At 32.1% G+C, this 13,336-nt stretch overlaps 1 protein-coding gene across 1 annotated transcript; it reads right to left on the reverse strand.

The window, feature by feature from the left end:
* On the reverse strand, positions 1-12,468 carry LOC142240808 (uncharacterized). Its single transcript, XM_075312538.1, has 3 exons — positions 11,944-12,468; positions 4,139-4,360; positions 1-3,978 (listed from the first exon to the last, which is right to left on the reverse strand). Exons 1-3 carry the CDS (start codon positions 12,077-12,079, stop codon positions 3,890-3,892), a joined length of 447 nt encoding a protein of 148 aa, XP_075168653.1. The 5' UTR covers positions 12,080-12,468; the 3' UTR covers positions 1-3,889.
* Positions 12,469-13,336: the final 868 nt, after the last annotated feature.

The following is a 13,336-nucleotide window of genomic DNA, read 5'->3' on the forward strand; positions in this document are numbered from 1 at the left end:
ACAAATTCCAATATTTTTTTTGTGTATGTTCTTATGTAAAATACAAAGTTAATATATCTACAATCTTTTTTGCTTGTGAACAAAGTTAGTAGGTAAACACCTGGCTTAATGGCAAAAGGAGTTAATAGTCAAAATTCCAACAAAAAACAACAAGAATAAACTATTTCTAATAAAAATTTTAAATCCATATGAGGACTGTTAGTTGTTTAAGATGATTTTGGTGAATTTCATAAAATTTTCTGTTACATCCTTTTGCTTTGTAGACAACATTATATAGATACAAGCTTACATCTAATAATTCTTGAGAGCTTACGAAAAAATTGCTAATCACACAAAGTTTAAATTTAGAAAATTTGAATTCAATATTTTAATGATATTTAGGTATATTATAAATCCTTTGAGCTTTACAAATTTTTCTTATAAATTTTAATAGGAATAAAATATACACCAAGACCTCGCTTTGCGTCGCAAACTGAAACCACGAAAAGTGAATTATGAGTTTCTATGGCAAACCATGCAAAGATTGGAGATAGATAACAACGCAACTTCGAAAATCTAACGACGCAAAGTGAAAACTAGTACTAATTCAGCAGCGACGCAACTTCGAAACAACGCAAAGCGAGGTCTAGGTGTAAATACACTCAAAGAAAAAATACTTTACTCCGGAACGAAATTTTAGACAACAAAATTCCCCTTTGTTGAAAATTATTTTTTTTAAGATCAACTAAATCTCAATTTATTAAAAACGGTTGCCTCCAATCTGTTTTACTTGCATTTAAAGAATATTTTTTAGCTTTAAAAGAAAACTTCGTTTGTCTGAAATTTCGTTCCTCAGAAAAGAAAACTCTTCTTCTGTATATATATATATCGGTGGCTCTATCTTTACCATACACGCAAAGAAAAAAAACGTATGGAAAACCTATACCGAAAACGTTTTTTGTTTGTTAGAGTTTTTTGAATTTCTCCGAAAATTTTAAACTATTGTCGCCAAAAAAAATTTTACAATTTTTTTTTAGCACTAAAAAATAATTTTGATCCAAACACACAGGCCTTTTCGTTTATATCAGGCACTGTTCTTTTCTGACTTTAAGTCTTTTATAAGACACATTTTAAAGTTTGATAGAAAAAAATTAATATTTTAATATGTACGAGGGCGGTTGGGAAACTTCTTAGCCTATCAATGAAAGAGAATAGTTAGTTTTTCAAAAATATTTTTATATTTCAATATAATCTCTTAAAACTTCAATACATTAAGTCCAACGCTTTTCTAGCAATTCTATCCCTTGATTAAAATAGTTTTCCTCAAGGTCTTCAAAATAGTGGTTTACAACTGTAATTGCATCTTCATTTGAGGTAAAACGCTTGCCAGCAAGGATTTTTTTTTTAGATTTGGGAACTAGTAAAAGTCACCGGGAGCTAAATCAGGAGAATAAGGTGGGTGGTCAAGCAACTCGTACTATAATTCGTTGATTTTAGCCATTGTTAAAACACTTTTGTGCGCTGGTGCGTTGTCTTGATGAAAAATTATTTTTTTGTGTTGTAAGCCAGGACGTTTTTCTCGTATTTGTACATTTAATTCATCCTAAACGTTGCAATAGTACTCTGAATTTATTGTTTTACCCTTTTGCAGATAGTCATTCAATAAAATACCTTTGAAGTTCCAAAAACCCGTTGCCATAACCTTACCAGCCGATTGAATTGTTTTTGCCTTCTTTGGGGCACTTCCTCCAGCTTCACTCCATTGTTCTTTTGTTTCTGGAGTATAGTGGTGGATTCATGTCTCATCAACAGTTATGAAACGACGCTTAAAATCCATTTTATTTCGCTTAAAACGATCCAAACAAGCTTGAGAAATGTTCATTCTTATGCGGTTTTGATCGACTGTTAACAAATGCTGCACCCATCTTGCAGAAAGCTTTTTTCATCTGTAGTTCTTCATGCAAAATTAAATGGACTCGATCATTTGAGATGCCCATGAAATTAGAAATTTCACGCACTTTCATTCGTCGATCATTTAATACCATATCACGCACTTTGGCTACAATTTCTGTTGTTGTTGCTGTTTTTGGACGTCCACTACGTGGTTCATCTTCAATCGGTCACGTTTAAATTCAGCAACCCAATTTTTTACTGTTGCATATGAAGGAGCACTTTCACCTAACACATTCACCATATCATTATGAATTTCTTGTCCCGATAAACATTTTTTATGTAAATATTTAATGACAGCACGCATTTCTAATTTTCCCATTGTAAAAAAATTGCGGATGCATCTTTTTTGAACACCTGTTTCTATATGAAGGAGTTGCCAGATCGAAACAAAATTTAATATGTGTTCATAACAGAGATGAAAGTTTCCAAAACACTTAAATTTTTTCTGTTTATATCCCGCTTTTTGTGCTAGGCTAAGAAGTTTCCGAACTGCCCTCGTAATGTCGAACATATTTTGGAAATCTGCCGAACATTTTTGGAATATATGTAAAAAAATATTTAAAACAAAATTTTTGGTGTTCGGTCGAAGCATGGATTGAACCCGTGACCCTTTGTATGCATGGCGGGCTTACTATCCATTGCTAAAAAATGGATGGTGGTCAACTAAAGGTATGTTTCTGCCAAATAAAGTTTCTTTATATCGGCTCCTGGGCGCCTAAAACTATGCTTTATAAAAATAACTAGCGATAGTTATCTGTTGATGAATGTAACAACTACGTAGATAGTGTGTTGGCTTACTAATTGTATGGTCCGCGGTTCGATTCTCCGTCCTGGCGAAAGGAAAAATTTAAAAAAATTAAAAAAAAATAAAAAAATTTAAAAAAAAAAATTGTTTGTAACATATTAAAGAAAATTGTACTAAAAATTAAAAACCTCGTGGAAGTAAGAAGGATATGAACGTAGATTCAATTAGCCGGAATTTTTTGTTTGGCTTAGTCATTATAAAATTGTTTTTAGATCCTGTAAAAGAATCAACATTTATCACAAAAATTGTATACTTTTCTTCCAAACAAACTTCCTTACAGCAAATGGGAAATGATATTTGTTTGTCTCAAATTTTGTTTAGGAGGAAAGAATTATTTTTTGCGTGTAGACAAGACAATTCATACAAAGAAAATTTCATTCAAATTAAGCCAATGATAGCTTTTCATGGACACAACGAACCCTTTCATTGAGACAATGAAATTGTTCATAACAATAATGAATAGCAACATTATATTTGCAAAATTGTTTTATTGGCTCAATTTTAATGACAAATTTCTTCAATATTACGAAATTTTTCTATTAGCATTCACAAGGATTTTTTGTATGCAGTGAGTATTCATAACATTCAATACACCGAAAGAAAAGTTTTCTTTTCTAAGGAACGAAATTTAAGACAAACCTAATTTTCTTTTGAATCAAAAAAAAAAAAATTAAAGGCAAATAAGAAGGATTAGGGACAATTGTTTGCATCGTTTCTCATAAATTCGGGGTTATTTGCTCTTGAAGAAAACAAAACAAAACAAAAAAGAAAATCGTTTCGGGGGAAAATATTTTTCCTTTGACTCAATTAATTTTTGGAGAACCAAAAATCTCGAGTACGAAAATTTTCTAATTTTTTATAATATGTGATTTAACATTTTCCAAAATTTTTTCATTCTATATGATTTGATATCGTAAAAACTCGCAGCTCTCGTAATACATTAAATCTAAATTATTTTTCTTTCTTATGTGACTTGGTGTTGAATACGAATTTAATACCTTTTGTCAAATCTAATAAGGTACCGTATTAAATCACAGTTTAAATAAAATTATTTATCATAAAGTTGTTTTTTTTCTATTTCTTATTAACTAATTGGTATTTTTACTCACTACCAGTTTGTTTTATTTTTCTGTTGGTCATTGTTTTTTTGTTTTAAATATGAGCTTCACTACTTTTGCAATGAACCTTGGGGTAAACACTCGGTTGGCGCATGACCTCATCATATGAGGGGGGTGGTGCTGCTATTTTTGTCACACACACATACACATACACGCATATTGTAAGAAATAATATTGAGAAGAGAAAAGAAATATATAAGAAAACATTAATACTTCCATTATTATTTGAAAATGTGGTTGATGGTGTAACAATGACGGTGCTTGCAATTCATCATATCCTTACCATTAATAACATAATCCTCGTCATGAGTGTAGGCAGGATTTACGATTGCATCAGTGGGATATGTGGTACTTATTGTCCTCTCATCCACCGCTGACAAAGGCATACGCTGTGAATGCCTTCGAAGGCTATTGCTGCGCTGATGATAGGACTCCATTAGCTGATCTTCATGTTCCAATTCTTCACGAGGCAGTTGTATGACATGTATTGTGGGACGTTGATGATCTGTGTATGATAATAAAATATGTAATATATTAATTCTCGATAATTCTAATTTAAAAATAAAAAATTAATATTTGTGAAAAAAATATTGTTACAAAACGAAATACAACAAATGGATGGAACACATTGAAGAAAATTTGGAAATGAATAAATTACATGCAAATTTAGATATTGTGATAAAGCATGGGAGCATCGATGCCAGTCCTGTGATAGGTACGTCAGTGACAATTTACACCGATTACACGTAGAGTACATTTTCGGCTCTCTATTTCTATGTATCCTACATTCATTAGAAATTGTTTGCGTATCATTAAAACGTTTATAATATTATCATTCCAATTCGCAATTCAAATATTTTACAATCTCCTAAAAGTATGCATTAATATTTTTAGATATTATAGACGTTTCAAGTCCATTCACAATGATTTTGTTTAGTTCCGTGCACAGTCATCTCCTAAAAGTATGCATTCATATTTACAGATATCATAGAAGTCTCATGTAAAATGGACTTGAGGCGTCTATATCTTTCTTACGGCAGGATCAACATCATATGGGTCAGGACATGCCGGAATAAAAGGAAACCTAAAGACAAATGAACTGGCATCAAGAACTAGGACACATAGGGAAGTGTGCCGAGTAGAAGCAGCAGAGGATGGCGAATGTAGGGAGTGTGTTGAGGATGATGAGACGTTGAAACACTATATTTGCCTTTACATGGCAAAGAGTTAATTACATTGGTGAGCCCAATTTAGTTTCAGGCTCACTTAGACTATTCAGTCCATTATGATACCACATGAACTAAAAGTACCTATTACATATGGAAGGTTAGGTTAGGTTAAAGTGGCAGTCCAATTTAGTTTCAGGCTCACTTAGACTATTCAGCCCATTGTGATACGACATTAACTAAAAGTACCTATTACATATGGAAAATTATTAGACATACCCCCATGTTCCGGTTTACGAATTCGCAAAACGCAAAATTTTTAACTGTCAATAAATTTTGAACCATTTCATATTTTCCCAAGAAAATTCTTCCATTTAATTGCTTTGTCCATAAGAACAGTATGTAAAAATTTCGTATTATATTTCATGGTGGTTCGGAAACTAGCGATTGAGGAAAAGTTTGCGTTTTGCGAATTCGAAAACCAGAACATGGGGGATAATTAATTTTTTATGGGAGTTCAAAACTGCAAAAGTGTCATTAGGGTCATATGAAGTTCAAGATGGTCGCATTTGTTGTAAAATTGACAAATTTTAAGAATTTCGTAATTATTTTATTGAAAACACGAATATAGGAAATTTTTATGCCTCATAATAATGCTCAGGGTGGGCCACTGAGTCGATCTAGCCATGTCCGTCTGTCTGTAAACACAAATTTGGCACAAGTTTCTATATATATTTTCCTGAAATTCCTAGGAGGATCATAAGGGCGTGTCAAAATCATTCCATTGTGTTCTGTAATTAGCGAAGTATTTTATTTTTCGCCATGTGTATCCCGCACACGGTTGCCACTCGGGTCAAAACTAAGCTACCAAAATTTGAAGAAAATATTATCAAAAATCTACCAAGCTTTGCACCAAATTTTTGTAGAAAATGTATTTCCATAGAAAATTTTCTCAAAATTTTATTTCGGTAGAAAATGTTGTCAAAATTTTAATTCTATAGAAAATTTTGTCCAAATTTTATTTCTATAGCAAAATTTTGTAAAAATTTTATTTCTATAGAAAATTTTGTCAAAATTGTGTTTCTATAGAAAATTTTGTCAAAATTTTACTTCTATAGAAAATTTTATCAAAATTTTATTTCTATAGAAAATTTTATTTCTATAGCAAAATTTTGTCAAAATTTTATTTCTATAGATAATTTTGTCAAAATTTTATTTCGTTAGCAAAATTTTGCCAAAATTTTATTTCTTTAGTAAAATTTTGTCAAAATTTTATTTCTATAGAACATTTTGTTAAAATTTTATTTCTATAGAAAATTTTGTCAACATTTTATTTCTATAGAAAGTTTTGCTAAAATTTTATTTCTATAGAAAATTTTGTCAACATTTTATTTCTATAGAAAATTTTGTCAACATTTTATTTCTATAGAAAATTTTATCAAAATTGTATTCCTATAGCAACATTTTGTCAAAGTTTTATTTCTATAGATGATTTTATCAAAATTTTATTTCTATAGAAAATTTAGTCAAAATTTTATTCTATAGAAAATTTTATCAAAATTTTATTTCTATAGAAAATTTAGTCAAAATTTTATTTCTTCAGCAACATTTTGCCAAAATATTGTTTCTTTAGCAAAATTTTGTCAACATTTTATTTCTATATGGAACATTTTGTTATTCCATTGTGCCACAGTGGCGCAATGGTTAGCATGCCCGCCTTGCATACACAAGGTCGTGGGTTCGATTCCTGCATCGACAGAACACCAAAAAGTTTTTCAGCGGTGGATTAACCCACCTCAGTAATGCTGGTGACATTTCGGACGCGGCTGTAAAAAGGAGGTCGCTTGTCATAGAGCTTAACATGGAATCGGGCAGCACTCAGTGATAAAAGAGAAGTTCACCAATGTGGTATCACAATGGAGTGAATAGTCTAAGTGAGCCTGATACATCGGGCTGCCACCTAACCTAACCTAACATTTTGTCAACATTTTATTTCTATAGAAAGTTTTGCTAAAATTTTATTTCTATAGAAAATTTTGTCAACATTTTATTTCTATAGAAAATTTTATTTCTATAGACAATTTTGTCAAAATTTTATTTCTATAGAAAATTTTGTCAAAATTTTATTTCTTTAGCAAAATTTTGTCAAAATTTTATTTCTTTGGCAAAATTTTGTCAAAATTTTATTTCTTTAGCAAAATTTTGTCAACATTTTATTTCTTTAGCAAAATTTTGTCAACATTTTATTTCTATATTATTTCCATATGGAACATTTTGTAAACATATGATTTCTATAAAATATTTTATCAAAATTTTATTTTTATAGAAAATTTTGTCAATATTTTATTTCTATAGAACATTTTGTCAAAATTTTATATCACAAAATTTTATTTCTATAGAAAATTTTGACAAAATTTTATTTCTATAGAAAATTTTGACAAAATTTTATTTCTATAGAAAATTTTGACAAAATTTTATTTCTATAGAAAATGTCGACAAAATTTTATTTCCATAGAAAATTTTGTCGAAATTTGATTTCTATAGAAATTATTGCCACAATCTTATTTTTTTAACAGTTTTTGGCAACATTTTTTCTATTGGAAATTTGGTTTTTATTTCTATAAAAAATACCTCTAACTAGGAGTGGAATATTTTGTAAAATCTACGAAAACATCAAGAATTCTACCAATCTACCATTTTTGGTAGAATTCTACCAAAATTGTGGCAACCGTGATCCCACATCGTGTACTTCGGCATCTACTAATCTTCTCCACGTATTCACTGGTAAGAATAGAACCCTAATACTTTTGGAAGAAATCGGTTCAGATTTAGATACAGCTTCCATATATATCATTCGCTTGATATGAACTTATATGGCCCCAGAAGCCAGAGGTTTACCTTGATTTCCTCGAAATTCTGCACAAGGAGAACACTTAATAGTATCGTCAAGTGTGCTAAATGTGATTGAAATCGTTTCAAATTTGTATATAGTAGAGGTGTGCGCGTGACTGAAATTTCACTCACACTCACGCACATTCACGAAACAAAATGTTTATTCACGCACGATACGTGTTGTAGCCAATCCAACTCACGCACATTCACGAAATGAAAACCAGTACTCACGCACGAACTATTTTTAAAGACTCACGTTCACGTACGATTCACGACAATTCTCGTGATTCACGATAAATTCACGAACCTCACGACATTTTCCAAACGGAAATCTGCAAAGGTAACAAACTTCAAAAATAGAATATAGTTCGAGAAATAAATTAATTTCAGTTAAAATACGAGTATGAATTAAATCTTGATTTTTTTCGTGAGCGTGATTCTGCAGAAATTTTATTCACGCACATTCACGAACCGATTTTATTTCTCACGCACGACATATTTATTTTAGTCCCATTCACGCACATTCACGAGACTTGCTTTGGATTTTTTTCACGACTCACATGATTCACGCGTGTCACGAGAATTTCTTGTCACGCGCACACCTCTGGTATATAGCTCCCATACTAATGTACTTCCGAATTGGGCTAATGTAGCCCAAATATTATTACTCCTGACTATATTACACCCTGCACCACTTTGTAGATCTAAATTTTCGATACAATATCACATCCGTCAAATGTGTTGGGGGCTATATATATAAAGGTTTGTCCCAAATACATACATTTAAATATCACTCGATTTGGACAGAATTTGATAGACTTTTACAAAATCTATAGACTCAAAATTTAAGTTGGCTAATGTACTAGGGTGGAACACAATTTTAGTAAAAAAAAATATGGGAAACATTTAAATCTGAAGCAATTTTAAGGAAACTTCGCAAAAGTTTATTTATGATTTATCGCTCGATATATATGTATTAGGAAAATTAGAGTCATTTTTACAACTTTTCGACTAAGCAGTGCCGATTTAACAAGGAAAATGTTGGTATTTTGACCATTTTTGTAGAAATCAGAAAAACATATATATGGGAGCTATATCTAAATCTGAACCGATTTCAACCAAATTTGGCACGCATAGCTACAATGCTAATTCTACTCCCTGTGCAAAATTTCAACTAAATCGGAGTTAAAAATTGGCCTCTGTGGTCATATGAGTGTAAATCGGACGAAAGCTATATATGGGAGCTATATCTAAATCTGAACCGATTTCAACCAAATTTGACACGCATAGCTATAATGCTAATTCTACTCCCTGTGCAAAATTTCAACTAAATCGGAGCAAAAAATTGGCCTCTGTGGGCAAATGAGTGTAAATCGGGCGAAAGCTATATATGGGAGCTATGTCTAAATCTGAACCGATTTGGCTGATATTTTGCAAGTTTTTCGAGACTGTTAAAATATTCGAATGTACGGAATTTGAGGAAGATCGGTTGATATACACGCCAATTCTGACCAGATCGGTGACAAATATATATGGCAGCTATATCTAAATCTGAACCGATTTTTTCCAAAATCAATAGGGATCGTCTCTGAGCCGAAACAGGACCCTATACCAAATTTTAGGACAATCGGACTAAAACTGCGAGCTGTACTTTGCACACAAAAATACATCAACAGACAGACAGACAGACAGACGGACAGACAGACAGACGGACATCGCTAAATCGACTCAGAATTTAATTCTAAGACGATCGGTATACTAAACGATGGGTCTCAGACTTTTCCTTCTTGGCGTTACATACAAATGCACAAACTTATTATACCCTGTACCACAGTAGCGGTGAAGGGTATAAAAATCAAATCACAACGTCAATTTCTGAATATTGACGTATATTTTGAAAATGCCTAAAAGTATGCAGTATTTTTTCAGATATAAGAAATGACAAAATGTCAGCACAATTGTGAATTGTAATTCTTAAGATAAAGGACAGAGGATCTCATATCCGTGATTGTCTTTTTGATATACAGATTTTTTCAAACGAAAGACTTACTTATGCACAATTTAAGGTTATACAAAATTGTATTACTTTCAATTTTTATCTGAAAACGAGAATAGTAGCTTTCTTATTTCCAAAAAAATCAAATCACAACGGCAATTTCAGAATATTGACGTAAAAGGTGGTTAAATTGTAAGTGCCAATGTTGAATGTGAACCACACCTAAACGCCAAGTTTTTTTCCGAATTTTATTTGAAATTTCTCTATTTCAGACTTATTCAATTTGAACCATGGAGAGATACACAATCCAACAATGTGTTAAATGGTTCCAAGAAATGGCAACAGTGGATTATCAATTTTCGAAGAAAATCATCTTCAGTGATGAGGCACATTTTCACCTCAGTGGATTCGCCAATAAACAGAATTGTCGCATTTGGGCGAATGAGAATCCAAGAGTGATTGTCGAAAAAACCAATGCACCCACAAAGAGTGACTGTTTGGTGCGGTTTATGGGCTGGCGGCATCATCGGGCCGTATTTTTTCCAAAATGAGGCCGGTCAGGCAGTTACTGTGAATCGTGAGATGATAACGAACTTTTTATGGCCCGAATTGGAAGATATGGATGTGGAAGATGTGGATGTGGAAGATGTGGATGTGGTTTCAACAGGACGGTGCCACTTGTCACACAGCTAACGAAACAATGGCTCTTTTGCGCAACAAATTCAATGGCCGTGTTATCTCACGTAATGGCGATGTCAATTGGCCGCCAAGATCATGTAATTTGACACCGTTGGACTTTTTTCTTTGGGGTTATTTGAAAGAAAAGGTGTACGTCGACAATTCAAGAGCTAAAGGATGAGATAATTCGGCACATTAACGGCATAGAACCTCCATTATGCCTCAGCGTCATCGAAAATTTGGACCATCGGATGGAGGTGTGCCACCGAGGTTGCGGCGCCCATTTGGCCGATATTTTGTTCCATACATAATTGAGTAATACCAATATATCATAATAAAATAAAATTACAATAATTTCCTAAATAGTTTGTGTTTTATTCAAACTCAACATCGGCCCTTGGAAATTTAACCACCCTTTATCTGAAAAAAATACTGCATAATTTTAGGCTTTTTATACCCTGCGTCACACTGTGGAACAGGGTATTATAAGTTAGTGCATATGTTTGTAACAGCCAGAAGGAGACGAGATAGACACATGGTGTCTTTGGCAATAAAGCTCAGGGTGTAACTGAAGATGATTTTCTTCGAAAATGAACGCCCATTTTCATAATAAGTCTGGATAACTTTAACACGTTGTTGGATTGTGTATCTCTCCATGGTTCAAATTGAGTAAGTCTGAAATAGAGAAATGTCAAATAAAATTCGGAAAAAAACTTGGCCTTTAGGTGTGGTTCACATTCAACATCGGCCCTTACAATTTAACCACCCTTTATAGGAAATAACAATCTATTCAGCACAATTGTGAACTGTATTTCTTGCTATAAAGGACAGAGGATATTTGGGAGATAACTACATATATAATGATAGTCTAATGATTTTTTAAAAATATAAAAATTTCGTATGCACGCTCACTAACGACAGCAGTTGAACCACGGTCATTTTCATGGACCACCACAATTTCAAGTGCACATTTTTACATTCAATTCAAGAGCGGTTAAAACTATATATTATTTATATATATATAAAAATTTCGTATGCACGCTCACTAACGGCATCAGTTCAATCACGGTAATTTTCATGACCCACCACAATTTTTACTTTGAATTCATAACGGGTAACTTCACTTTTAGTATATTCCAGGAAAATACTTTCCTCCGAAAATAAATTCTATGTAAAATGAAATTCCCCTTAAATGTTACATATTTTCTTTAAGAGCAAATAGCTGCTCAGAAATGAAACCACTTCTTTGTTTCTCTGTTAATTGCAATATATGATTTAGGATAATGTGAAAAAAGAGCAATAAGGAAATTTGAAATCTCTTAATAAACTTTTAGCCATTTTAGCACATAAACCTACCCACTCCAATTGCGGCATCCGTATAGTGATCATTTAATCCAATATGTGGTGTTATGGTCTTCTTACACTTCAGGAATAACACAATCAATATCCAACCCAAAATCAGCACCAAATATACAAATCCCAACATACTCATATAGAGTCTAAGGTGCTATTGGATTTGATGTGATAATGGCTGCTTTTTTTGCAGCTGATATTTCCAATGTTTAATAAAAATAGAATTTTTAATATGTTTTCCTTCACAGACAATGGTCACTATCATAGATGAAGAGTTTTCGTTAAAAATTGGCCACTTTTGAATAGAATTTTGATTATTTTCTAGTTTTATCATCTAGAGAGCTTTCAACACTGGATAAATTCGATTTGAAATCTTAAGCGACAATAATGACGACAACAAACGCGGCAAATGACCCACAATGCTCGCTCTCCTTCATTTAATATTATTCACAAATGTGAAAATCGATAAAATGGCATTTTCCAAATAGGACGATACAACACTGCCACTGGCCGCACTGGACATTGTTTCGTTGTTGATTTGGCTTTAATACTAAAACTATTCGTTTTATACCTGTGAAGTTGTGGTCAACATTCATTGTTGCGAACGGGGGAAAACAACATCAGACTTTGTTGGCTAACTGCCTGGCTGTTTAGCTTTTCTGTGTTTTTTTTTTGTTCTTTAGCTGGAGGTCTTACTAAATGCTAGCCAAAGGATATAGAGTCATTCTGCCATCATTTCTGTTGCTATCGCCATTTGCTGGTGCGATTAAATACCCTTACTTTGATATTTTTAGGGGGTGTTTTCAAGCACATGTATATGGGAAGACTAAGAAAAGGGGTATTTCATGGGGTTACATGTATTATCTTATTAATTTAATACAATTTAATTTGATTTAATTCAATACAATATTACATAGTTTAGATTAATTTCAGAAATTAATTTAATTTAAATTAGCTAAAATATTTTATATTTATTAAATAATTTCATTTAATAGTATAAAAGTTGGATTTGTCGATAAAGCAGTTTTCAATCGCTTCCTATATAATTTCATATGTAGGATTATTGTAACAGATATCAATACTTCCTGAAGAAGCAATTCAAGGAAATTGAAATATTGAAGAAAAACAAATATAAAAATACAGATCTATTCTCAAGCTCGAAAAAACAGAAAAACTTTATTTCAAAATAAAGATCGAAAAAACACCAAAAACATAAAAAATGTAGGATTAATTTTAATATATTTTTGTAGCTTTTTTCTGTTTCTTTTCCGAAACGGATAAAATCCATTTTTTTTCTTTATTTCACATTGAATATCCCTATATTTGTGAATATAAACAAGTATATACGGCCGTAAGTTCGGCCAGGCCGAATCTTATGCACCCTCCACCATGGATT

This window comes from Haematobia irritans, chromosome 5 (genome assembly GCF_050003625.1).
Source record: "Haematobia irritans isolate KBUSLIRL chromosome 5, ASM5000362v1, whole genome shotgun sequence".
NCBI classification, from domain to species: domain Eukaryota; kingdom Metazoa; phylum Arthropoda; class Insecta; order Diptera; family Muscidae; genus Haematobia; species Haematobia irritans.

Bases quoted from the DNA above. Each gene is read 5' to 3' on its own strand.
- LOC142240808 (XM_075312538.1), bottom strand. From the start codon at position 12,079: ATGAGTATGTTGGGATTTGTATATTTGGTGCTGATTTTGGGTTGGATA. The intron at 4,361-11,943 runs GTAGGTTTATGT...TATCATACACAG, and splicing joins GGATGCCGCAATTGGAGTGG to ATCATCAACGTCCCACAATA. The intron at 3,979-4,138 runs GTAAGGATATGA...TGACAAAAATAG, and splicing joins CGAGGATTATGTTATTAATG to CAGCACCACCCCCCTCATAT.